Here is a 27,110-nt window from a genome sequence, read left to right on the forward strand (position 1 = left end):
ATAGGTCCTTATCATTACCGTCGATATGCAGCAGGATTTTTGGAACATATGTTGTGTTCCGAGATTATGAATTACCTCGAACAGAACGGTCTATTGGCATACATTCAACACGGATTTAGAAAACATAATTCTTGTGAAACATTAGTTCTTTACCAACACGAAGTGTTGAGTGCTGTTGACAAGTTGATTCCGTATTTCTAGCTTTCCAGAAGGATTTTGGCACTGTACTTCACAAACTGCATATAATCAAAGCGTGCTTATGGAATATCGTCTCAGTAATGCGACTGTCAAAGAGGTCACTGTTTGTAGTAACTGACGGAAAGTCATTGAGTAAAACAGAAGTGATTTCTGGCGTTCCCCAATGTAGTGTTATAGGGCCCCTGTTGCTCCTTATCTATGAGATATGTAAACGATTTAGGAGACAATTTGAGCAGTCGTCTTCGGTTGTTGGCAGATCATGCTGTCGTTTATCGTCTAGTAAAGTCGTCAGAAGATCAAAACAATCTGTAAAACGATTAAGAAAAAATATCTCAACGGTGAGAAAATTGGAAATTGTCCCAAAATAATGAAAAGTGTGTGGTCATCCACGGGAGGACTGAAAGGAATCCGTTAAAGTTCGGTTACACGATAAATCAATCAAATCTAAAAGCCGTAAATTCTACTAAATACCGGGTAATCAAAAAGTCAGTACAAATTTGAAAACTTAATAAAACACGAAATAATGTAGATAGAGAGGTAAAAATTGACACACATGCTTGGAATGACATAGGGTTTCATTAGAACCAAGGAAAAAAACAACCCCATATTGCTAGACGCATGAAAGATCTCTTGCGCGCGTCGTTAGGTGATGATCGTGTGCTCAGCCGCCACTTTCGTCATGCTTGGCCTCCCAGGTCCCCAGACCTCAGTCCATGCGATTATTGGCTTTGGGGTTACCCGAAGTCGCAAGTGTATCGTGATCGATCGACATCTCTAGGAATGCTAAAAGACAATATCCGACGCCAATGCCTCATCGTATCTCCGGACATGCTTTACAGTGCTGTTCACAACATTATTCCTCGACTACAGCTATTGTTGAGGAATGATGGTGGACATACTGAGCATCATCTTTGCTTTGTCTTACTTTGTTATGCTAAATATTGCTATTCTGATCAGATGAATCGCCATCTGTCGGACATGTTTTGAACGTTTGTATTTTTTCGGTTCTAATAAAACCCCATGTCATTCCAAGCATGTGTGTCAATTTGTACCTCTCTATCTACATTATTCCGTGATTTATTCAGTTTTCAAATTTATACTGACTTTTTGATCACCCGGTACTTAGGAATTTCAATTACGAACAGCTTAAATTTGGAAAGAACACATAAAAAATGTATCGACTAAAGAGACTTCCTACACTACTCTTGTCCGTCCTCTTCTGGAATACGTCTGCGCGGTGTGGTATCCTTATCAGGTAGCATTCACGGAGTACACCTAGAAAGTTCAAAGAACAGCAGCATGTTTTGTATTATCGAGAAAAGGGGAGAGAGTGTCACGGACATGATACAGGATTTGGGTTGGACGTCATTAAAACAAAGATGTTTCTCCTTGAAGCGGGACCTTCTCACGAAATTTCAATCACCAATTTTCTCCTCCAAATGCGAAAATATTTTGTTGACGCCGACATGCGTAGGGTGAAACGATCATCATAATAAAATAAGGGAAATCAGAGCTCGCACGGAAAGATATAGGTGTTCATTTTTTCCGCGCGCTGTTCGAGGTGGGATTAATAGAGAATTATTGTGAAGGTGGTTCGTTGAACATTTTTCCAGACATGTAAGTCTGATTTTCAGTGTACCCATTTAGGTGTAGAGGTAGATGTATGACAGCCCATTCTTCCCGTAGAGCCGAAACCACAGAAGGTAGTGATGGTGTTGGATGCTGGAGTCCGGAGCGAAGCCGACGTTCTAACTCAAACCAGGGATCTTCCATTGGGTTCAGTTCGGGACTATTGGCAGGTCAGTCCATTTCAGGAATGTTATTGTTCACAAACCGTTGCCTCACAGATGCTGCTGATACATTCAGCGTCTCCCAACTGTTCCTCTGCTGCACGCAGTACACAGTGCTGTAAAATGTCTTCATATCCTTCCGCATTTAGCATTTCCTTAAACACAATAAGTGGACCACGCCCTAACGATGAAACACACCCCCGTGGCGTAACATCGCCTCCTCCGTGCTTCAGTGTTGGCAGATAACGTTTTCCAGGCATTCACCAAACGCAAGCTCTTCCATCGGATCGCCACATGGTATAGGGCGATTCTCCAGTCCAAATCACTCGTTTCCAGGCATCCGCTCTCTATTGGCGCCGCTCTTTGATCATCTCGAGCGCCGGATATCTACATCTACATCTACATCTACATCCATACTCCGCAAGCCACCTGACGGTGTGTGGCGGAGGGTACCTTCAGTACCTCTATCGGTTCTCCCTTCTATTCCAGTCTCGTATTGTTCGTGGAAAGAAGGATTGTCGGTATGCCTCTGTGTGGGCTCTAATCGCTCTGATTTTATCCTCATGGTCTCTTCGCGAGATATACGTAGGAGGGAGCAATATACTGCTTGACTCTTCGGTGAAGGTATGTTCTCGAAACTTTGACAAAAGCCCGTACCGAGCTACTGAGCGTCTCTCCTGCAGAGTCTTCCACTGGAGTTTATCTATCATCTCCGTAACGCTTTCGCGATTACTAAATGATCCTGTAACGAAGCGCGCTGCTCTCCGTTGGATCTTCTCTATGTCTTGTATCAACCCTATCTGGTACGGATCCCACACTGCTGAGCAGTATTCAAGCAGTGGGCGAACAAGCGTACTGTAACCTACTTCCTTTGTTTTCGGATTGCATTTCCTTAGGATTCTTCCAATGAATCTCAGTCTGGCATCTGCTTTACCGACAATCAACATTATTTGATCATTCCATTTTAAATCACTCCTAATGCGTACTCCCAGATAATTTATGGTATTAACTGCTTCCAGTTGCTGACCTGCTATTTTGTAGCTAAATGATAAAGGATCTATCTTTCTGTGTATTCGCAGCACATTACACTTGTCTACATTGAGATTCAGTTGCCATTCCCTGCACCATGCGTCAATTCGCTGCAGATCCTCCTGCATTTCAGTACAATTTTCCATTGTTACAACCTCTCGATACACCACAGCATCATCTGCAAAAAGCCTCAGTGAACTTCCAATGTCATCCACCAGGTCATTTATGTATATTGTGAATAGCAACGGTCCTATGACACTCCCCTGTGGCACACCTGAAATCGCTCTTACTTCGGAAGACTTCTCTCCATTGAGAATGACATGCTGCGTCCTGTTATCTAGGAACTCCTCAATCCAATCACACAATTGGTCTGATAGTCCATATGCTCTTACTTTGTTCAATAAACGACTGTGGGGAACTGTATCGAACGCCTTGCGGAAGTCAAGAAACACGGCATCTACCTGTGAACCCGTGTCTATGGCCCTCTGAGTCTCGTGGACGAATAGCGCGAGCTGGGTTTCACATGACCGTCTTTTTCGAAACCCATGCTGATTCCCACAGAGTAGATTTCTAGTCTCCAGAAAAGTCATTATAATCGAACACAATACGTGTTCCAAAATTCTACAACTGATCGACGTTAGAGATATAGGTCTATAGTTCTGCACATCTGTTCGACGTCCCTTCTTGAAAACGGGGATGACCTGTGCCCTTTTCCAATCCTTTGGAACGCTACGCTCTTCTAGAGACCTACGGTACACCGCTGCAAGAAGGGGGGCAAGTTCCTTCGCGTACTCTGTGTAAAATTGAACCGGTATCCCATCAGGTCCAGAGGCCTTTCCTCTTTTGAGCGATTTTAATTGTTTCTCTATCCCTCTGTCGTCTATTTCGATATCTACCATTTTGTCATCTGTGCGACAATCTAGAGAAGGAACTACAGTGCAATCTTCCTCTGTGAAACAACTTTGGAAAAAGACATTTAGTATTTCGGCGTTTAGTCTGTCATCCTCTGTTTCAGTACCATTTTGGTCACAGAGTGTCTGGACATTTTGTTTTGATCCACCTACCGCTTTGACATAAGACCAAAATTTCTTAGGTTTTTCTGCCAAGTCACTACATAGAACTTTACTTTCGAATTCATTGAACGCCTCTCGCATAGCTCTCTTCACACTACATTTCGCTTCGCGTAATTTTTGTTTGTCTGCAAGGCTTTGGCTATGTTTATGTTTGCTGTGAAGTTCCCTTTGCTTCCGCAGCAGTTTTCTAACTCTGTTGTTGGACCACGGTGGCTCTTTTCCATCTCTTACGATCTTGCTTGGCACATACTCATACGAGGGTGAGTCAAATGAAAACTTTAAATATTTTTTTAAATATTATTTATTGTGCAGAAGTGGTACAAAGCTGTATCACTTTTCAACATAATTACCCCCACGCTCAATGCAAGTCCTCCGGCGCTTACAAAGTGCATAAATTCCTTTAGAAAAAATTCTTTCCGTAGTCCGGGCAACCACTCATGCACCGGCTGGCGTACCTCTTCATCAGGACGGAACTTCTTTCCTCCCATTGCGTCTTTGAGTGGTCCAAACATATGGAAATCACCTGGGGCAAGGTCTGGTGAGTACGGTGGATGAGGAAGACACTCAAAATGCAGGCCTGTGGTTGTTGCAACTGTTGTACGAGCAATGTGGGGCCTTGCATTGTCATGTTGCAGAAGGACACCTGCTGACAGCAAGCCACTTCCCTTTGATTTGATTGCAGGCCGCAGATGATTTTTTAGGAGATCTGTGTATGATGCACTGGTGACAGTGGTCCCTCTAGGCATGTAATACTCCAAAATGACGCCGTTTTCGTCCCAAAAGAGCGTCAGCATAACCTTCCCTGCTGATGGTTCTGTTCGAAACATCTTTGGTTTTTGTGATAAGGAATGGCGCCATTCCTTGCTCGCTCTCTTCGTTTCCGGTTGGTGGAAGTGAACCTAGGTTTCGTCCCCAGCAACGGTTCTTGCAAGGAAGCCATCACCTTCTCGTTCAAAGCGCCGAAGAAGTTATTCACAAGCATCAACAAGTCGTTCTCTCATTTAAGGAGTCAGCTGCCGTGGCACCCATCTTGCAGACACTTTGCCGGCCTGTGTGGCCGAGCGGTTCTAGACGCTACAGTTTGGAACCGCGCGACCGCTACGGTCGCAGGTTCGAATCCTGCTCGGGCGTGGATGTGTGTGATGTCCTTAGATTAGTTAGGTTTAAGTAGTTCTAAGTTCTAGGGGACTGATGACCTCAGATATTAAATCCCATTGTGCTCAGAGCCATTTAAACCATTTTTATGCAGACACTCTGTGAAACTGGAGCATATCATGCACAATGTGGTGTGCTGACTCATGACTAATCTGTAAACATGCTGCAGTGTCATTCAGTGTCACTCGGCGGTTTTCCTTCACTATGGTTTCAACTGCTGCAATGTTCTGTGGAGTCACAACTCGTTGTGCCTGATGTGGACGAGGAAGTCTGCCACTGAAGTCACACCATTTGCGAACTTCCTACTCCATTCGTAGACTTGCTGCTGTGACAAACATGCATCACCGTACTAAACCTTCATTCGCCGATGAATTTCAATAGGTTTCACACCTTCACTACGCAAAAACCGCATAACAGAACGCTGTTCTTCCCTGGTGCAAGTCGCAAATGTGGCGGCCATCTCTATACTGATACTGCGACGGTGTGTGTGCATCTGCACTATGCTGCCACCTACAGGCCATTCTGCACGCTGTTTGTAGCACGCTTACCAACTTACAGGATAACGGCGCGAAATTTCGATTTGTTATTACAAATTCAAGGTTTTCATTTGACTCGCCCTCGTATTTGACTTATGAGGAACTGCTTGACCATGGCGTCCTTTACATCTGTCGCCTTACTCACAGTCATTGTGGTAGTTGGGCTGCTGATAGCACTGTGGAGCTCACTAGTGATTCCATCCGCTGTTCTCATGCCATTTCTTACGCCCACTCTCTGCAATGTGTGAAGGTTCCTGCCCATCCTTACATGAGGTCTTTCCTCTACGAGGTGCATTCAAGTTCTAAGGCCTCCGATTTTTTTTTTTCTAATTAACTACTCACCCGAAATCGATGAAACTGGCGTTACTTCTCGACGTAATCGCCCTGCAGACGTACACATTTTTCACAACGCTGACGCCATGATTCCATGGCAGCGGCGAAGGCTTCTTTAGGAGTCTGTTTTGACCACTGGAAACGGAGAGACGTCTACAGACGTTAAAGTAACCTCTGGCGTGCCACAGGGGAGTGTTATGGGACCATTGCTTTTCACAATATATATAAATGACCTAGTAGGTAGTGTCGGAAGTTCCATGCGGCTTTTCGCGGATGATGCTGTAGTATACAGAGAAATTGCAGCATTAGAAAATTGTAGCGAAATGCAGGAAGATCTGCAGCGGATAGGCACTTGGTGCAGGGAGTGGCAACTGACCCTTAACATAGACAAATGTAATGTATTGCGAATACATAGAAAGAAGGATCCTTTACTGTATGATTATATGATAGCGGAACAAACACTGGTAGCAGTTACTTCTGTAAAATATCTGGGAGTATGCGTGCGGAACGATTTGAAGTGGAATGATCATATAAAATTAATTGTTGGTAAGGCGGGTACCAGGTTGAGATTCATTGGGAGAGTCCTTAGAAAATGTAGTTCATCAACAAAGGAAGTGGCTTACAAAACACTCGTTCGACCTATACTTGAGTATTGCTCATCAGTGTGGGATCCGCACCAGATCGGGTTGACGGAGGAGATAGAGAAGATCCAAAGAAGAGCGGCGCGTTTCGTCATAGGGTTATTTGGTAACCGTGATAGCGTTACGGAGATGTTTAACAAACTCAAGTGGCAGACTCTGCAAGAGAGGCGCTCTGCATCGCGGTGTAGCTTGCTCGCCAGGTTTCGAGAGGGTGCGTTTCTGGATGAGGTATCGAATATATTGCTTCCCCCTACTGATACCTCCCGAGGAGATCACGAATGTAAAATTAGAGAGATTAGAGCGCGCACAGAGGCTTTCAGACAGTCGTTCTTCCCGCGAACCATACGCGACTGGAACAGGAAAGGGAGGTAATGATAGTGACACGTAAAGTGCCCTCCGCCACACACCGTTGGGTGGCTTGCGGAGTATAAATGTAGATGTAGATGAAGATGTAGATGTAGAGGTCAACATGATCTTGGTTTAGCTGTAATTGTTCCTCCGCGTTTCCACTTCACAGTCACATCACAATAGACAGTTTTAGAAGGATCGAAATATCTCTAATGGATCTATTACTCAGGTGACATCCAGTGACTAGTCCACGTTAGAGGTTACTGAGCATTTATGACTACTCACTCTGCAGTTACTGCTTCCCTGCTGAAAACACAGAGCTCCCTGCCTTCTTTCACACTGGCTGGTTCGCCACTCGTGACGTCTAGCGGTCAAATTCGTATTACACAGTGGTGTCCGCATACGTGTGATCAGAGAGTGGTCCGCAGCTCGTGGTCTTGCGGTAGCGTTCTTTCTTCCGGCGCACGGGGTCCCGGATTCGATTCCCGGCGGGGTCAGGGATTTTCTCTGCTTCGTGATGACTGGGTGTTGTGTATTCTTCATCATCATTGACTCGCAAGTCGCCGAAGTGGCGTCAACTAAAAAGTACTTGCAATACGGCGGCCGAACGTCCCCGCATGGGGCCTCCCGGCCAACAATGCCATCGATCATTTCATTTTTCAGACAGTGTAGATGTTACTTCAAAATCATCACTGTAATGGCGTGGGGTGTGTTAGCGTGCCTCGATGTAAAGCACTTTGTTGTAGTCAAGCAACTTTCAGACAGAACTTGGCACTAGTATTAAGGCCGGGTTCTCATTCAAATAAGCAAAAAATAGGCAAAGTTCTGAATTTTTTTTTTTTTTTTTTTTTTTTTGAGAGAGAGTGAAAAGACATACAAAGGATATATTTGGGGATTATGATTGATCATACGTTGAACTTTATTTCAGATGTTCACACAAAAAAGTGGCTCCCGTCATTGTGGTTTGATCAAGGACCTGCGAGGTCGAAGTACGCAGTGTACGTGCAGTGTAGTCCCTCAGGAATCAGTCGATACTACATTCAATTTATGGGAGCTTATACCTAACCACAGTGAAATAACCTTCAATTTAACGATATGGTGCTAACTCGAACTTTGAGTTCGATTTTGGGGGTTTGTCTCACTCTTTATGGCTTTACAAAAAATAGTTAATATTAACAAATTTGATATATTATAGGTATAAGCTTTCAAGAGAAGTGTTTACTTTTCTGAGGTCAAATATAGAAGTTAATCGATTGAACCGTTTTTAGGTCATGCTGCATGCAGTTTTGAAGGATCGGCTGTCGAGAAAAACCTATTTAACGTTTAGAGAAAACTTTTATATGTATTATTAGTTCAGTCTGCATAAAAACCACATATTATTATATACTTTTGATGTCACCGAACACAAATCTGAAGTTAGAATTTCAAAATTCAAAATGGATAGTCCAATATGTTTTGACCAAAATTTGACAAAAAAAGGTGTTTTCGTTACTTACGTTTAGTCTGCAATTCCAGGATCGTATATCACTCTTTCCTCTACGAGGTGCATTCAAGTTCTAAGGCCTCCGATTTTTTTTCTAATTAACTACTCACCCGAAATCGATGAAACTGGCGTTACTTCTCGATGTAATCGCCCTGCAGACGTACACATATTTCACAACGCTGACGCCATGATTCCATGGCAGCGGCGAAGGCTTCTTTAGGAGTCTGTTTTGACCACTGGAAAATCGCTGAGGGAATAGTAGAACGGCTGGTGAATGTGCGGCCACGGAGAGTGTCTTTCATTGTTGTAAAAAGCCGAAAGTCGCTAGGAGCCAGGTCAGGTGAGTAGGGAGCATGAGAAATCACTTCAAAGTTGTTATCACGAAGAAACTGTTGTGTAACGTTAGCTCGATGTGCGGGTGCGTTGTCTTTGTGAAACAGCACACGCACAGCCCTTCCCGGACGTTTTTGTTGCAGTGCAGGAAGGAATTTGTTCTACAAAACATTTTCGTAGGATGCACCTGTTACCGTAGTGCCCTTTGGAACGCAATGGGTAAGGATTACGCCCTCGCTGTCCCAGAACGTAGACACTATCATTTTTTCAGCACTGGCGGTTACCCGAAATTTTTTTGGTGGCGTTGAATCTGGGTGCTTCCATTTAGCTGACTGGCGCTTTGTTTCTGGATTGAAAAATGGCATCCACGTCTCATCCATTGTCACAACCGACGAAAAGAAAGTCCCATTCATGCTGTCGTTGCGTGTCAACATTGCTTGGCAACATGCCACACGGGCAGCCGTGTGGTCGTCCATCAGCATTTGTGGCACCCACCTGGATGACACTTTTCGCATTTTCAGGTCGTCATGCAGGATTGTGTGCACAGAACCCACAGAAATGCCAACTCTGGAGGTGATCTGCTCAACAGTCATTCGGCGATCCCCCAAAACAATTCTCTCCACTTTCTCGATCATGTCGTCAGACCAGCTTGTGCGATCCCGAGGTTGTTTCGGTTTGTTGTCACAAGATGTTCTGCCTTCATTAAACTGTCGCACCCACGAACGCACTTTCGACACATCCATAACTCCATCACCATACGTCTCCTTCAACTGTCGATGAATTTCAATTGGTTTCACACCTCGCAAATTCAGAAAACGAATGATTGCACGCTGTTCAAGTAAGGAAAACGTCGCCATTTTAAGTATTTAAAACAGTTCTCATTCTCGCCGCTGGCGGTAAAATTCCATCTGCCGTATGGTGCTGCCATCTCTGGGACGTATTGACAATGAACGCGGCCTCATTTTAAAACAATGCGCATGTTTCTATCTCTTTCCAGTCCGGAGAAAAAAAATCGGAGGCCTTAGAACTTGAATGCACCTCGTAGTTCGGATTGTTCCTGGAAAGCAATTCTTTCGATCTTCTTGGCGAGAAAAGCCGATCTGGCTGAGCTGGGTATGCTGCGTTCGGCAGTCTGCACACGTTGGTCGTCAGACTTTCGGCTAATATTTTTCCATGCTTAATGCAATATAAATCATTTTGTGAATGTGTGTGATGGCACGAAAAGTTTTCTACCTGAGCCGGCTGTCTCCTGCTGAGAGCGTCCCACGGCGGCCCTGAGTCTACTTCGAACAATGGGCTGTAGAAACTTTTGTGACGCACGGATTAAAAATCATTACCGTCCCAACATTCTAGACACATATACGTTTCAAAAACTTCAATAAAGAAAAAATCAAATTTTGACCATTCTGAATGAGAACCTACCCTTAAGTTTATAATTCTAAAAAATACGTGAAATGCAGAAAGGTACGCAATGAAATTATTGTGGATGGTGTTTGTTACTAACTGCTCACTGAAGTGTTTCACTAGCTTTTCCTTCCTCTCCTCTTACGTCCCACCAAACTGTTAGACGACGCATTTCCTCTTATAGCATGACATGTGCAACATGAGCGCATATTGTAACAGCACTATCGACGTTAATCTTTACATTGCGATATTACGCCAGTAATTGGATATATGAAACTTACCAGACAATTCTCACGTAATTGGTCTCGATTTATCTAGTAACCACTTTCAGGCAACATCATTGTCCCAGAAAAGTAGTTAACCAGTCCATTAACAGTGCATGTTTGCATCGCTAGGCTGCGTGCTCGGCTGAAGAGCGTGGGCGTCCTTGTGTTATACTTCGTTTTCAGCGTACATAACCAAAAGATCTGTAGCGTAGCTACAGACCTTCTTGAGATAGAAAACGAATGACGTGAAGTAGTGCTTAGAGGAGCTGGGTTCACACCCTCGCGTACTGCGTCCAGATTTAAATTTTCTGTGATTTTCACTGAGTGTTTAAAACAAATTATGGAACTTTTCTGTTAAAAAGAATACTGCCGATTTCCTTCCCCATCCTTGACTTTTCGTAGCTTGTGCTCTGTCTCCAATTACCTCAATGTTCACGGGACGTTAAAGCCCAATGTTCCTCTATTTTCGAGAAAGGACCATTTTAAGTACTGATTATTTTAGCTTAATATTTTTTATAACTCTGCAGGATTCCGTGGCCGTTGTCGTTGAAGGTGAAACCTTGTTTACTCCATTTAATATTCCACTTCAAACTTTTGCAAAACTCGACGTTCCGTCCCCTACGATGGGATCTTCTTCAGCAGTCTTCTGGTGTCCCGGGCGGCTGAATTTTCGAAAATTTGAAGATTTTACCTCCGCATTTTTTCTCTTCCTTACCGCCTATTAACGTTCGATCGAACAAGAGTGCGCTTGCAGTGTTTTATCCTTATTCCTCGTGTTTGCTGATTGTTGCGTATTAACTTCTAAAACGCTTCTCAAAAGCTCAAACACACTATCTTTGATGTTGTGACATCGTATTACCACCATCCTCTGAGACACATAATCCGTCAGTTGTAGTCTTTTGTTTTCCACCAGATGTCGCCGTAAATACACTAACAACATCCGCCAAAAGAGGCACACCGAGCGCTTTAGACGGATTATGTTCTTTCTCTGTGAACGTGAAACTGCCTGATGCCGCTTTGCTTGACTTCCGAGAACTGTCTACAGCTAGACTGATGGGCGCAGTTCGCGCTTCCCGACTCCACAGACGGGCAGCGCAGATGCCACTCACACGATGGATGCGAGCTGTTTGTTTTCCCTCCAGCCACTCGGAAACTGGCGGTCTGCCCACTTCTACGAAATCACGTCTTTGGATAACTTCTCTTATTGTTTGGACGCCGCGACGCAAGGGAAACCTTTGATGTTGCCATGAAAAGCACCGGTTATTGCTTTTTTGACATAACGTGGTGTGAAATAACGGCTCTTCCGCTCTTTATGTCTCCAGAAAGTGACTTTACCTTAGAAACGCGGTCGTAACTTGTTAATTGTCAATAAACAGCACCAGCTCTAGTCAAGCGCAATAATGGCGAAAAACTTTCTGTACATGTGATGTTATGGCACCACCTCACGCAAATTTGCTTGCAGAATACGAGTGTGTGATTGGAGGAAGCTTTGTCATTCTTATCTCTTCGGACATAATGTTACGCCGCAGAAACGCTGCGAACCACGGAAGGAACTCGACCGTAAATTTTACCGCGAGACATTTCTCTTAGCTGAATTCCGTTTTATTGGAAAGCAATTGTTCGGTTTACTGCACGTCTCCATTTCCACAGAGTTTTTCATTACTTCCACAGAAATTAAACCCTCTCGCAGTAAGTCTTTTAATTATTACATTCGGTCTCCTATACGAAATTACAATAGAATGAGCACCTTTCAAGGTGGTCTGTGCTTAGCCTTTGTCCATTCTCGTTTCAAAATCACGTTCACAGCCATTCTAGCTGCAGAACAAGAACACAGTCTAATCTACGTAGACAAAGCGACTGCGTGAATTTCAGGTAACATAAGCAATGTAATGAAAAGTAAATTCCTTTTTTTATGTTCCTATACCATACGTAGCTCACTATTAAATGTTCTTACTGCACAATTGATTTTTCTTAAAGTTTGGTATCTGAAACAAAAATATATAGTCTTATTTAGTCAACCAAACAGATGCGATTGAAGTGACAATAAAATCCATTCTGCTCTGTCTGCATTCACATTTTAGCAGCTATAGCATCTAATCATATTTATGTTTTTAATCACGTTTGCCACACGCAAGTTAAATCGCTAAAAAGAATGGAGCATTGTTTGTGAATGTCACCATGATGATCGTTTGGTTAGTTAAAATTCACTATAATATGGTTGTGTGTGTGTGTGTACAACCTACCACGAGTAGCATTCGGCTTTGTAGTAGAAAATGCAGACCATGCCGCCGCCAATTGCTAAGTGTGGCTGCCTTGAATTCTGGGAACTGACCTGATATTTTTTCTGTTTTCAGAGACCTCAGCAAGAACCAGATCAGCAAGATAGCAGCGGACGCATTCTTGGGGCTCAAATCATTGACGTCGTTGTAAGTAAAATACGATTTCGTAAGACAGGACTTTCAAAAGTATCGTATAAAAAGTTTAAAGGTACAATGATATGAGATGGCCAGGATGAGACTTAATCTCATCTCGTGGCGATAATAACGAACAGATTTTGGTTTCGAGCATATTTTCCTTGAATTCTTATCAAAGGAAATTAACGTGATGGTTGTTGTGTTTGTTGTTAATGTTCGTAATAGTACCTTTTTAATTACTGTGTTTTTGACACAATGCCTTTGTCATCGTGATATACTGCACATAAAGAATAACATCGCCAGATTCCTTCGTATTGCGCACTGCATGTTGTGTGTAGCCACAGTCGTTCTAGCAGCTATCTTTAAAAAAAAAATTGAAGAAAATGAGACGTGTGTGGGAACAAGTTTCGGTTGCTGCACAACACGAATTATTTTAGATATGGTGACACACACGTCATCGTTGTACTATCGAGAAATAGGGGAGATAGTGCCACAGACATGATACGTGAACTGGAGTGGCATTCATTAAAACAGAAGCGTTTTTCGTTGCGACGGGATCTTCTCATGAAATTCCAATCACCAGTTTTCTCCTCCGATTGCGAAAACATTCTGTTGGCACCCACGTACATAGGGAGAAATGATCATAACGATAAAATAAGAGAAATCAGGGCTCGCACAGAAAAAATTAAAGTGCTCGTTTTTCCCGCGCGCCGTTCGGGAATGGAACGGTAGAGAGACAGCTTCAAGGTGGTTCATTGAACCCTCTTCCAGGCACTTTATTGTGATTAGCAGAGTAATCACGTAGATGTAGATGTAGACGTATTTGAAGATGGCCCCGGGCTAAAACTGGCTAGTAATACAAAATAAATATCGAAGTAGAAGTCAATCATGCCGCAGTACATTAAAGGGCCTGTGGTGGAAAAACGTTTTTGACCTTCAGAAAATACATTGAGGCTGTGGACCCCATTATGAGAAAACTAACAGCCTGTTGTCATATTCAAGAATCTCACATGGCAGGAGGAAGTTTAGTCTCTCGGAATGTCTGTATTTTTTGATAAAGGGACATGATAAGTGTGAGAATTGTGCTTTGATTGATGGTATAACAATGTATTATCATTATTATTAAACACAGAGGAGTACGTAGAGGAGATGTACAACTTGGAGATGATGATAGAATAGAGAACGCCAGTGATGTACGATGATTATTAATAAAGACAATAATATCCATAGCTAGTGCACAGTGAGCTTGGCAAAATCTGAGAAGCTCTAGCTCTCTGAGCTGCTCTGGGACATTCAAAGCTTGTCTCTGGGTTTTCCCAGTAGCTCCGTGCTGTGATTTTTTGACGTGATTTAGCGGCACAGATATTATTTGAGAGAAGCCTTTTGGCTCGCGTTTCGAATGGCTTCTTTGACGACAAGTATACTTGCCATCACGTTACCATGCCGTCCAACAACGGAGCGTTGTCGTATCCAAATGCCCCACAGATCTTGAAATTGCACGATTCGACCAGTCGACTAAATGGAGACTCGCAATGGGGCCCCTTTCGAACTTTCACAAGTGCTGGTAACACTGTCTCACACGATAGGGCGGCATTTCCGTGCGCTTTACAGTATTCAGTCGACATCAACACTAACGTACTCTGGTGATAGTCCTACCTGTCACGGAGAACTGCAACGCTGATCACTTACATATAGGCCAATGTAGTGTACACGTAAGGAGTTGCAGTGACATCCGAGCATGTCTTCTGGGCGCTTCACTTTTTTTGTCAAGCATCGTAACTTCTTAAGTGTTGTCAGGCTCATCTGATGAGGCTTGGAGAAGTTCACAGATTCGTACTTGATGCTCGGCACTGAAGATTGCTTCACAATGACAAGATAACTGGACACACTTTAATGTATCACCTTGAGTTGTAGTCATTTGGCAAGTTGCGTCAGAAGTTGAATTTATTTAGTTTGTGCTGCAGTGTTGATGTTAACATCCAGGCGGTAGCTGTCATTGCCTGTCAGCGACGGAGTTAAGCACTATTCACTGTACTCACTATTTGTTACAATTATTTTGTAAACAATGAATGTCATCAGAAACGGGGTGGCATCCAATAAGACTCTGAGCTTTCCCCAAACGACGAACTTGCATACAGAAGAGGGATTTGGAGGGGGTAGCTGACGTCGTTAAGTTGTAACGGATAGCAGGGAGACTTGAACAGGATCAGCTGAGTCTCAACGTAAGTAAACGTAAATGCCGTGCGTATAAATAAACGGAAAGAAGCCACATTGTTTGATTACATGTTTGGCTATCAGTCTCTGGAATCAGTCAGCAGGTCAAGTATCTGAGAGTATCTGTTCGGAGCGATTTAAGATTATACGGCGACAAAAGCCTAGTCGTAGGACAGGCAGAGAGCACTCTGCGAAATATAATCCAGCCCCGAAAAAGTTCGCTAGCAAAAATCTCTCGCAAGCGCATCATGAGTCCGCCTAATACCTCATCAATTTCGATTAACGTAAGAGACACGAGGACTGTAAGAGATGCGCAGGTCTTAGTGTATTTGCTCTATCAGTGTGACAGCGTCACAAAAATACTTAATAAACTCGAGGGGCCCCCTCTTCACTGTCAATGGCGATGGCCTGTAGTCCCATAATTGACGTGCCTAATGCCTACCCAAATTAAAGTTTTAAAAAATTACCAGAAATGTTTTATGTCAAACAATGTTGTACTGTCATTAATTTTTTCAGTTAAATACGTCTTCGACATCCTCAATATAACTAGAAAATATCGAAACTTAAAAATATTAATTTTTTCTACTTGTTTCAACACAAAGTTAATTTTTTGACAACTTAATCAGTATTGCAAGTGGATACTTTAAATTTGTGATTTTGTATAGTGATGGGAGATGTCACGTGCTATATACCACTTACTACAGGTTTTAACACTAATTAAGAAATGAGTTATTCAAACACCCAACAAACTCATTTTTACCATATACGTGGGATTGCATGCTCTGCACTTAGCCTCTCAGTTCCGAGAGGCTACCTTTCCAGTACAATAAAAATATTACGTCTCCCAACTTTCAACCTGCCTAATGACATTTAAGGTAAGATAAGAAAAAAACGAGCGTATATGGAGGGATCAAGACAAGCTTCCTGCCCAACTGTCATACGCGAATGGAACTACGAAAAATTACTCATGTGCTCTGTACACTCTCCGCCACACGCCACATCACAGCTTGTGGAGGTATGAAATGTACACTGCCAATATGTGGGTACTGAGAAGTTTTACTGTTAGTGACTCATTCGTCACGGTTACCGGAGATCAGACGGCGGTCAGGAAACCTGTCTACGTCTACATCTACATCTACATTTATACTCTGCAAGCCACCCAACGGTGTGTGGCGGAGGGCACTTTACGTGCCACTGTCATTACCTCCCTTTCCTGTTCCAGTCGCGTATGGTTCGCGGGAAGAACGACTGCCGGAAAGCCTCCATGCGCGCTCGAATCTCTCTAATTTTACATTCGTGATCTCCTCGGGAGGTATAAGTAGGAGGAAGCAATATATTCGATACCTCATCCAGAAACGCACCCTCTCGAAACCTGGACAGCAAGCTACACCGCGATGCAAAGCGCCTCTCTTGCAGAGTCTGCCACTTGTGTTTGCTAAACATATCCGCAACGCTATCACGCTTACCAAATAACCCTGTGACGAAACGCGCCGCTCTTCTTTGGATCTTCTCTATCTCCTCTGTCAACCCGACCTGGTACGGATCCCACACTGATGAGCAATACTCAAGTATAGGTCGAACGAGTGTTTTGTAAGCCACCTCCTTTGTTGATGGACTACATTTTCTAAGGACTCTCCCAATGAATCTCAACCTGGTACCCGCCTTACCAACAATTAATTTTATATGATCATTCCACTTCAAGTGGTTCCGTACGCATACTGCCAGATATTTTACAGAAGTACTGCTACCAGTGTTTGTTCCGCTAACATATAATCATACAATAAAGGATCCTTCTGTCAGTGCGTCCCTCTGTTTTGACCCTGCAGGCAGTAACTGTGCTGCGTTTAGGGATGAAAAGTGTTTGCAATATTCATTCTGGGGTACAACCACGCCCCCCGACGAGGACATACTCTTGTTGAACTGCTGCAGCATTTGAACGCGGTCGCACTGTGGACCTGCGGGAAGCTGGGAAAACATATCGACGGACTGCTGCGCATGTTGGGCGCAGTGTATCGGTGGTGTGTCGCCAATTGCTACCGTGGTCTGTGGAACATTCCCACGACTGTAAACCTTGGTCTGGATGTCCGCGTAGTACAAACGCACATCAAGATTGCCGCATTGTGCGAGCAGCAGTGGTCGACAGAACATATCCAGGGACGAAGTCTGGGCACATGTTGCACCCGCTGTGTCATAAGGGGGCATTGGGAACCGCCTGCTTGCAGCAGGACTAAGAACTGCTTGAATACTGCTCAGCAGTGTGGGATACGTACCAGTTAGGGTTGATAGAAGAGATAGAGAAGATCCAACGGAGAGCAGCGCGCTTCGTTACAGGATCATTTAGTAATCGCACGGAGATGATAGATAAACTCCAGTGGAAGACTCTGCAGGAGAGACGCTCAGTAGCTCGGTACGGGCTTTTGTTAAAGTTTCGAGAACATACCTTCACCGAAGAGTCAAGCAGTATATTGCTCCCTCCTACGTATATCTCGCGAAGAGACCATGAGGATAAAATCAGAGAGATTAGAGCCCACACAGAAGCATACCGACAATCCTTCTTTCCACGAACAATACGAGACTGGAACAGAAGGGAGAACCGATAGAGGTATTCAAGGTACCCTCCGCCACACACTGTCAGGTGGCTTGCGGAGTATGGGTGTAGATGTAGATGTAGAATCTGGCCAGGCAACCACTGACACCGCGACACCGCCAATCAAGGCTACTCAGGTGCCGTCAAAGAGTTGACTGGAGAGTGAAATGGTGATCTGTTATCTTCAGTGATGAGAGTAGATTCTTAACTTTTCGTGGTCGGGGCACACAGTCACGAAGAATTTCTTAAAGGACGTCGTATTCGCTGTTGTCTGTCGAAATTATTTATTTCACAACTGCACTTTTAATCTTTGGGCCATTCTGAAGTGGTACTGCAAAATATTTTGCTTCAGCACATGTCGGACTTTAAAATCCTCTGACATGTATACAGTCATCGTCAAAAATACATGTAACCAGTGTGTTAGAACATTGATTTGTAGCGATTTATATGAAGGATGTTAATATTTGTAACATTTCACGTAATTTACATTATTTCAAGATGTTCAGAGCTTCGCACACATCTGATATTACAGTAATTCTACAGAAAAGGCTTATTTTTGCCGATGACGTTTATACACGTGAGAGGAAAAGTCTGACATATACTGAAGCAAAAACTTTGGCAGTACCACCTGAAAATGGCGCAAAGGCCGAAATTTAATTGTGACATAAATAATTTCTACAGCCAACGGCGAATATGATGTCCTTTAAGAAAAAAAATAGATATTGTTAGTACGCGAATAGTGGACGTACACGTGTATGGCATAACCTGGTGAGCTCCCTATTCCAGAATGCATTCGCCCACAGCACATAGCTCCCGTTCCAGGTTTCATAGTGTGGAAGGCCATCAGTTACAACTTGCGGTCACTTTTTAGTTTTCTGCAGAGGAAAGTAGCCAGTGCCCATTATATTGCACATGCTGTCATCCCCATGCTATTGCCATTTTTTCGACAGGAAGGTGATGTGCTTTTTCTGCATAACAATGCACGTCCACATACGACTGCGGCATCGACGTAACGTGCTCTGTGTCGTATAACGACTGCCCAGGCCAACAAGATCACCAAATCTCACTACAGTTGAACGCGTCTGGGACATGATGAAGCGGGAACTTACATGTTCTCCAGGACCTGCAGGAACCGTTGCCGAATTCCAACAAAAGGCACAAGATGTTTGGGACAATCTATTGCAGGATGCCATTCGGCGCCTACACTGATCAACCAGAACATTATGACCACCGACCTCCTATCGATATAAATCCGCCCAGCCAATAGCAGCGTCACCTAGCGAGAAATGTCTGCTAGTCAGACACAGGCACACGGTGCATGTACAGGGTGTTTCAAAAATGACCGGTATATTTGAAACGGCAATACAAACTAAACGAGCAGCGATAGAAATACACCGTTTATTGCAATATGCTTGGGACAACAGTACATTTTCAGGCAGACAAACTTTCGAAATTACAGTAGTTACAATTGTCAACAATAGATGGCGCTGCGGTCTGGGAAACTCTATAGTACGATATTTTCCACATATCCACCATGCGTAGCAATAATATGGCGTAGTCTCTGAATGAAATTACCCGAAACCTTTGACAACGTGTCTGGCGGAATGGCTTCACATGCAGATGAGATGTACTGCTTCAGCTGTTCAATTGTTTCTGGATTCTGGCGGTACACCTGGTCTTTCAAGTGTCCCCACAGAAAGAAGTCACAGGGGTTCATGTCTGGCGAATAGGGAGGCCAATCCACGCCGCCTCCTGTATGTTTCGGATAGCCCAAAGCAATCACACGATCATCGAAATATTCATTCAGGAAATTAAAGACGTCGGCCGTGCGATGTAGCCGGGCACCATCTTGCATAAACCACGAGGTGTTCGCAGTGTCTTCTAAGGCAGTTTGTACCGCCACAAATTCACGAAGAATGTCCAGATAGCGTGATACAGTAATCGTTTCGGATCTGAAAAATGGGCCAATGATTCCTTTGGAAGAAATGGCGGCCCAGACCAGTACTTTTTGAGGATGCAGGGACGATGGGACTGCAACATGGGGCTTTTCGGTTCCCCATATGCGCCAGTTCTGTTTATTGACGAAGCCGTCCAGGTAAAAATAAGCTTCGTCAGTAAACCAAATGCTGCCCACATGCATATCGCCGTCATCAATCCTGTGCACTATATCGTTAGCGAATGTCTCTCGTGCAGCAATGGTAGCGGCGCTGAGGGGTTGCCGCGTTCGAATTTTGTATGGATAGAGGTGTAAACTCTGGCGCATGAGACGATACGTGGACGTTGGCGTCATTTGGACCGCAGCTGCAACACGGCGAACGGAAACCCGAGGCCGCTGTTGGATCACCTGCTGCACTAGCTGCGCGTTGCCCTCTGTGGTTGCCGTACGCGGTCGCCCTACCTTTCCAGCACGTTCGTCCGTCACGTTCCCAGTCCGTTGAAATTTTTCAAACAGATCCTTTATTGTATCGCTTTTCGGTCCTTTGGTTACATTAAACCTCCGTTGAAAACTTCGTCTTGTTGCAACAACACTGTGTTCTAGGCGGTGGAATTCCAACACCAGAAAAATCCTCTGTTCTAAGGAATAAACCATGTTGTCTACAGCACACTTGCACGTTGTGAACAGCACACGCTTACGGCAGAAAGACGACGTACAGAATGGCGCACCCACAGACTGCGTTGTCTTCTATATCTTTCACATCACTTGCAGCGCCATCTGTTGTTGAAAATTGTAACTACTGTAATTTCGAAAGTTTGTCCGCCTGAAAATGTACTGTTGTCCCAAGCATATTGCAACAAACGGTGTATTTCTATCGCTGCTCGTTTAGTTTTTATTGCCGTTTCAAATATACCGGTCATTTTTGAAACACCCTGTAGTATCACTGAGCGTGCTGTCCGTGTGTAGAATGAGGAAGGAGCGTGTACTGAGTTTGACTGAGGGCAGATTTTGATAGCCCGGAGGCTGTGTACGAGCATTTCGGAAACTGCACGGCTTATTGGATGTGTGAGGAGCGCTGTGTTGAGTGTCTTCAACATGTAGTGAAACCAAGGTGAAACCACGTCCGGCCACCCCTCATTACAGATGTCGAAAATTGTAGATTGAGCAGACTGGTAACTGTGGCAGAACTGACATCAGACTTTATTTGCTGGGCGGAGTACATAGGTGTCTGGACACACAGTGCACTCCTAACAGTGGACCTCATCAGCCGACGACACATGCGTGTGCCAATGTTAACACCACGACATCGACATCTACAGCCGGCCGAGGTGGCCGAGCGGTTCTAGGCGCTACAGTCTGGAACCGCGCGATCGCTACGGTCGCAGGTTCGAATCCTGCCTCGGGCATGGATGTGTGTGCTGTCCTTAGGTTAGTTAGGTTTAAGTAGTTCTAAGTTCTAAGGGACTGATGACCTCAGAAGTTAAGTCCCATAGTGCTCAGAGCCATTTGAACCATTTTTCGACATCTACAACTGGAATGGGCACGTGACCATCGGCGTTGGACGTTGGTGTAGTGGCAAAGCGTTGCATGGTCTGATGAATCTCGATATCTTCTTCATCAAACCAGTGGGAGGGGCGTGAATCCGTCGTCTTCCAGGGGGAACAGCTCCTTGACACCTGTTTTACGCTATGGACCATTCACTAGGGGCAGGGCTTCCCAACCTGTGGTCCGCGGACCCCTTAGGGGTCCGCCGGCTCTTTCTAGGGGGTCCGCGGCCATCTTTCACCAAATCGTGTAAAATAATGAGTAAAATTATTGAATAAAAATGTGAAAATCAAATTCATCACTATTTTTTTTCGTGTGGAAAACATGTGTACTTTTACTTCAGGTCGTATCCCCAAGCAGCGATTGCGGTTCCTAAGTGGGAACGTATACACAGTTTAGTGCTGGAGAATGCGGCTTCTCTGATCGACTGTTTAGCATCAATACAGGGGTCGTTTGTGCACTGGCTCACGGCGCTAGATGCGCTGAAACCTTTTACGCATGCGCGGAGCGAGCTTTGTCGACCAATCACAGCGCTCGCTGGCACGTATGCGGCCCCAGGCATCATTAAACGTTAAACTTCCCTTCTCAGTGCACTACCTGTTTCATAAGCCGATTTTTGACCAGTTTATTACTTCTAACATGGATCGGTGGCTGTAGTCAGGATCATTGAAGAAGGCTGCAGTTTCTCCATCGCCTTCACAACAAGGGAAGTTTCCAGTTGAAATGAATGAGGAGGGAGGACGACCAAAGGAAGACTTTACATACATTTGAACATTTTTCTTCGGATTTCGCGAAAAACCACACACACACACACACACACACACACACGGCTGTTACGAAATATGCATACTCCTTACACAACGGTAGCCAAATAGTGGAAGTGAACAGACCATAAGCAACAGCTTGTCAACAGCGAACAGTTTGGAAGTGACGTTGATTGCTCTTAGAGGGGGAAAGCTCCATCGTGTGAAATTTCAATTACGAAGTAATTTTAATCAGGCTATAGTGTGTTGAACAAAGGGAGTAAATCCACTACAAAGTGTCTGGATACAGGATACAGTGGGAATTCAAATTGGATCGTTAATTTCAAGTTGTTTTCATTCATCTCTAAACCAAAGACTATTGATACTTCGAGGGGGGGGGGGGGGTCATTGGGAACATGGCACCTGCATTAAGAAGCTTTCAGTTCCCATGGGTTTCGCTCTGAAATTTGAAGTTACTGTACTCTTGACTGACTAGGGGTCCGCCATGGAGTTTCGACTGAAGAAAGGGGTCCGCCAGCTGAAAAGGTTGGGAAGCCCTGCACTAGGGCATCCATAGGTCCAGTGGAGCTCTTGCAAGGCACCATGATGGCCAATAAACTTCGTACACTGGTTGCAGATCACGAACACCCCTTCATGACGATCATTTTTCCCGACGGCAGTGGCATTATTCAACAAAATAACATGCCATGTGACAAGCATGTCCAGAAAAATGATGGTCAGGTCCTGTAGAAAGTTTCATCACTTCTGTCTCTAAGCTGTTCATTTTTGGAACACAACCTACGACCAGCTTAGAGACAGAAGTGATGACACTTTCTGCAGGACCTGACCATCATTTTTCATGGCAATGCTCAAGCACGTACAGTGCAAGCTGTTACTGATTTGTATGATTGATCCGGCTGCTAAGTGCTCTACCACCTACTGCACTCCCCTGACTGAAGCCATCGTGAGTTCAACTCGATTTCTAAACTGAAGGAAACACTTCACGGCATTCGCTTTAGAACTGTTACAAATTCGTCGGGCAATAGACCGCGCCGCTCGAACTGTCAACACAACTGGCACTGCTAAGAGTATCCTACGACTTCCACATCGCTGGCAACGGGTTATACACAATGCTGGTGACTACTTTGAAGGTCAGTAAAAATTTGAAACACGTATCTATTTTGTACGTGCTGTAAATAAATAGCTGCCACTATTAAAGTTCCAAACCTCGTATTTTTAAAGTTTGTTGCAAGTCGCCAAGTGGTCCCATTCTCTAATACTGGACGAATAAAGTCTGGGAATTGACGCTTTGTGTTCTACTCTTCCTTTTCACCCCCAGCCCTTTGATACGTGGTTCTTTACCGCACTGCGATTGTCACCTGACATTAAGGTACACATGTACCAAGTTTAGTTGATATCGGTCTAGTGATTTAGGAGGGGATGTGGAACACACACACACACACACACACACACACATACACACACACACACACACTTCTATAATCCGTACGGATATGGATTTTGCCACCATAGTTCGTCACCGACTGCGTACTTTTTCCCGTCTCTTGTGCGCGCCCGTATACACAAAATAAAATCATGCGACTAGTTACTGTCGTCTTTTCGGAAGACAGGAGAGAAAGAGACGAGCAGAGTGACAGACTTGTTTTCCGGGCAAAGTTAAGTTTAAGAAGTCACGTCTGGAGCTTCCAGCACTTCGAGTTCCAGCCAGAGAGAATGGCTCGACCGAAGAGTTTGTAATCGGATTGCGCGTCGCTCGAGCCGGCAACCACTCTTGGGAAGACGCTTACAGTCTTCCAGGCGACTCACTTCTTTGCAACAATCACGTTAGCTTTCATTGAACTTAGCCGAGTGGAACGCAGTGCTTTCAAGTAAACACCGGAAGACGATTACGTTTCTCCGCGACATTAGTAGCTCTCTAGCACTGTACATTACTTTCATGTATCCGATTTTAGGACTACGTTGCGTTGACAGATGAGAGAGTCATTCACAACTTATTTTTTCTGGAGGTGTTTGTCTGCTGTGTAGCCTATACAGAAGTGAAACGTGGACAATAAACAGCACAGACAAGAAGAGAATAGAATCTTTCGAAATTGTAATCTCACGAAATTGTCAGTAACACTCGTCACCTCAAATCGCCAACGCAGTGTTTGTACAAACCGTTCTACCAGTTGCGACCAAGGCCACTGTCCCTCAGAGCAACGTCCACATTTTCTTCGTGAAATTATTATCATAATTTTCTTTATCTTACGTTGTTAGTTCAAATTGTTCAAATGGCTCTAAGCACTATGGGACTCAACATCTTAGGTCATAAGTCCCCTAGAACTTAGAACTACTTAAACCTAACTAACCTAAGGACATCACACACATCCATGCCCGAGGCAGGATTCGAACCTGCGACCGTAGCAGTCCCGCGGTTCCGGACTGCAGCGCCAGAACCGCTAGACCACCGCGGCCGGCCGTTGTTAGTTGTTTTGAGTGGAATAATTAATGTGATGTTGAGACTCTCTCAACCTAACTTGGATGAAAATAAAAGCTTAGCGAGAGCTGGTGATGATTATTAATATTTAGTTAATGCACATATTTATGGAGATAAGGAACATAATTTTTAGCAATTTGAATATTTTTCATTACAAGGTGCTAAGTCAGATGGAGTCTTTACAAAACAGTTTCAAACAACAATCAAGTTGTGTGCCTCTCAGCGTCGATTTAAGGAAAGTGACAGACGACATATAGAACCAATGTTTATCACAGTCAGTATCTCTACGTATCCTAATTTCTTTTCCTTCCCAGGCTGTCAAAAGCAAAACCTACAAAAGAACAGACATGTGTATTCACAGTCAACGATGACAACAAAACATAGTGTGGTGCAACAGATGAATGCTGAAGATTAGATCAAATAACGAATGGGGAGGACTGAAACGAACTGGGGAAAAATTTATAGCACAATCTGACTAAAAGAAGGGGCAGGACATATACTAGCACCAAGGAAACGCCAATTTGATAATGGAGACAAGTGTAAGGGGTAAAGCTGTAGAGAAAGACAAACGCTCAAAAAGAGTAGGCAAATTAAAATAGATATAAAGTGCTATAATTACGCAGAGATGAAGAAACTCGTAGTACAGGATAGGCTAGCACAGAGAGCTGTATCAAACTTGTCTTCGGACTGAAGGCCAGAACAACACTGCTAGGGTCATCATCACCTCTTATCATCCAGTGGCATCCTGGGAGTGGAAAGATTAGTAAGCAGCTCTTCCACTACTGCTCACAATTCACATGGCTCTTGTCACCCTTGTCCACAAACTCAGTGCAGGGAATGGTCCGTTTGGACCTGATCGCGGAATCTGTGATTACAGTTTGTTATTACGTTTCTGAACAACTGTTAGACGAATTAACCGTCTGACCACCTCCATCTTGGCATCACCGAAGCTTGGCAAATGGAGTCGCACCTAAGAGCTTTTACAAAAATATTTAAAATAAAACCATTTAATGGAACAAATACTCTGTAAAAAAAAAAAAATTGAAGCACCCACAAGGGGAGGAGAAAACGAAACGAAACTCAACGAGTTTAGAGTGTACCTAATGCTAGTTCAGTGAGTACAAAATCGAATCACATTTACAAAAAACTTGGTAGTATGAGCTCACTTATCAGTACAACGTTGCAACACCTCTGGATTGGATGCAAGCACTGATTACGTTGGAACAGCCGTTTTATCTTCTTCTGAGGCGAACTGTCGTAACTGGTGTTTGATATCCTGCCTACTGCCACTGGGACGGAACTGATGTTCAAACTGATCCCACACATGTTCTGTCTGGGGAATTTCTGAGGAATCTTGCTGGCCATAAGAGCACCTCAACATCATGTAGACAGTTCGTAGACACACATACCGAGTGTGGACGCGCATTGCTCTAATGAAAAATGGCATAACGATATTCTCGCATGAGGGATAATACATGAGGATGCAAAATGTCCCTGACGTACCATTGGGCTGCTAGAGATCCCTCAGTCTGTACCAACCGTGACCTGAAATACCCACCGGCTCCTCACACCACGACAGCAGCAACATCATTGCTGTGCCTCTCCAAAACACGGGAAGAATGTTACCTTCCCCAGATCGCTGCCATACTGGGCAGCAATGGTCATCACTGAACACAGTGCGACTCCATATATCAGCAGTCCACATTAGCCGCTGGTAGCACTACTCCAAACGCAGCCGTTTATGTAGAGGTGTTGACGGCAGCCTACACTTGGTACGGCAATTCCCTAGCCTGGCTGCTGCCAGTCTCCGACCAATGGTGCTGGATGACACAGACCGTTGCAAGGAGTCTGTTACTTGATCTCGGATGGCAGGTGCAGATATGAACGGGTTACTATGTTCTTGATGTACAGAACGCCGATCCTGCCTTGTAGTGTTCGATTCGATCCTCGAGGACGAGAATACCTGCTCTCATGTTCCCAAGCAGTCCAACGCCGGCCACTGTCACAGTCGAACACGCCAGAAATCTAGATATTGCACGATTCAACCAGCCGACCAAATGGAGACCCACAATGAGGTCAAAAAAAAAAAAATTGTTCAAATGGCTCTGAGCACTATGGGACTTAATTTCTTGTCATCAGTCCCCTATAACTTAGAACTACTTAAACCTAGCTAACCTAAGGACATCACACACATCCATGCCCGAGGCAGGATTCGAACCTGCGACCGTAGCGGTCGCGCGGTTCCAGACTGTAGCGCCCAGAACCGCTCGGCCACACCGGCCGGCCAATGAGGTCAATTTCAAACTGATGCTTATAACGCTGTATCACATGAGTACGCGGCATCTCCGTGTCCTATACAGTGACACTCAGCACCCGATACTGTTCACGTCCCTTACATATCTTACCAGGCCTGGTAACAACACTAAACACGAACAACGCTGTTGTCACCTGGTGGCCGTTCTACCTTTCACAGAGAATTGCAGCTCTATCATTTACATGTCAGCCGATGGTGCGTATGTGCAATAATTTACACTGACATCCGACGATGTCTTCTGGGTGCTTCAGTTTTTTGCCAGACAGTGTAT

At 44.3% G+C, this 27,110-nt stretch overlaps 1 protein-coding gene across 3 annotated transcripts in view; it reads left to right on the forward strand.

Annotated features, from left to right (window-relative positions):
• LOC126187475 (protein slit) overlaps window positions 1-27,110 on the forward strand; it is a 793,364-nt gene that overhangs the window by 700,462 nt on the left and 65,792 nt on the right. For all 3 annotated transcript variants that reach the window (XM_049928576.1, XM_049928578.1, XM_049928577.1), the window contains exon 9: window positions 12,944-13,015. In XM_049928576.1, coding sequence (XP_049784533.1) covers window positions 12,944-13,015 — 72 coding nt within the window. The remainder of the gene's footprint in view (window positions 1-12,943; window positions 13,016-27,110) is intronic.

Source organism: Schistocerca cancellata, chromosome 5 (assembly GCF_023864275.1).
Source record: "Schistocerca cancellata isolate TAMUIC-IGC-003103 chromosome 5, iqSchCanc2.1, whole genome shotgun sequence".
Lineage (NCBI taxonomy): Eukaryota > Metazoa > Arthropoda > Insecta > Orthoptera > Acrididae > Schistocerca > Schistocerca cancellata.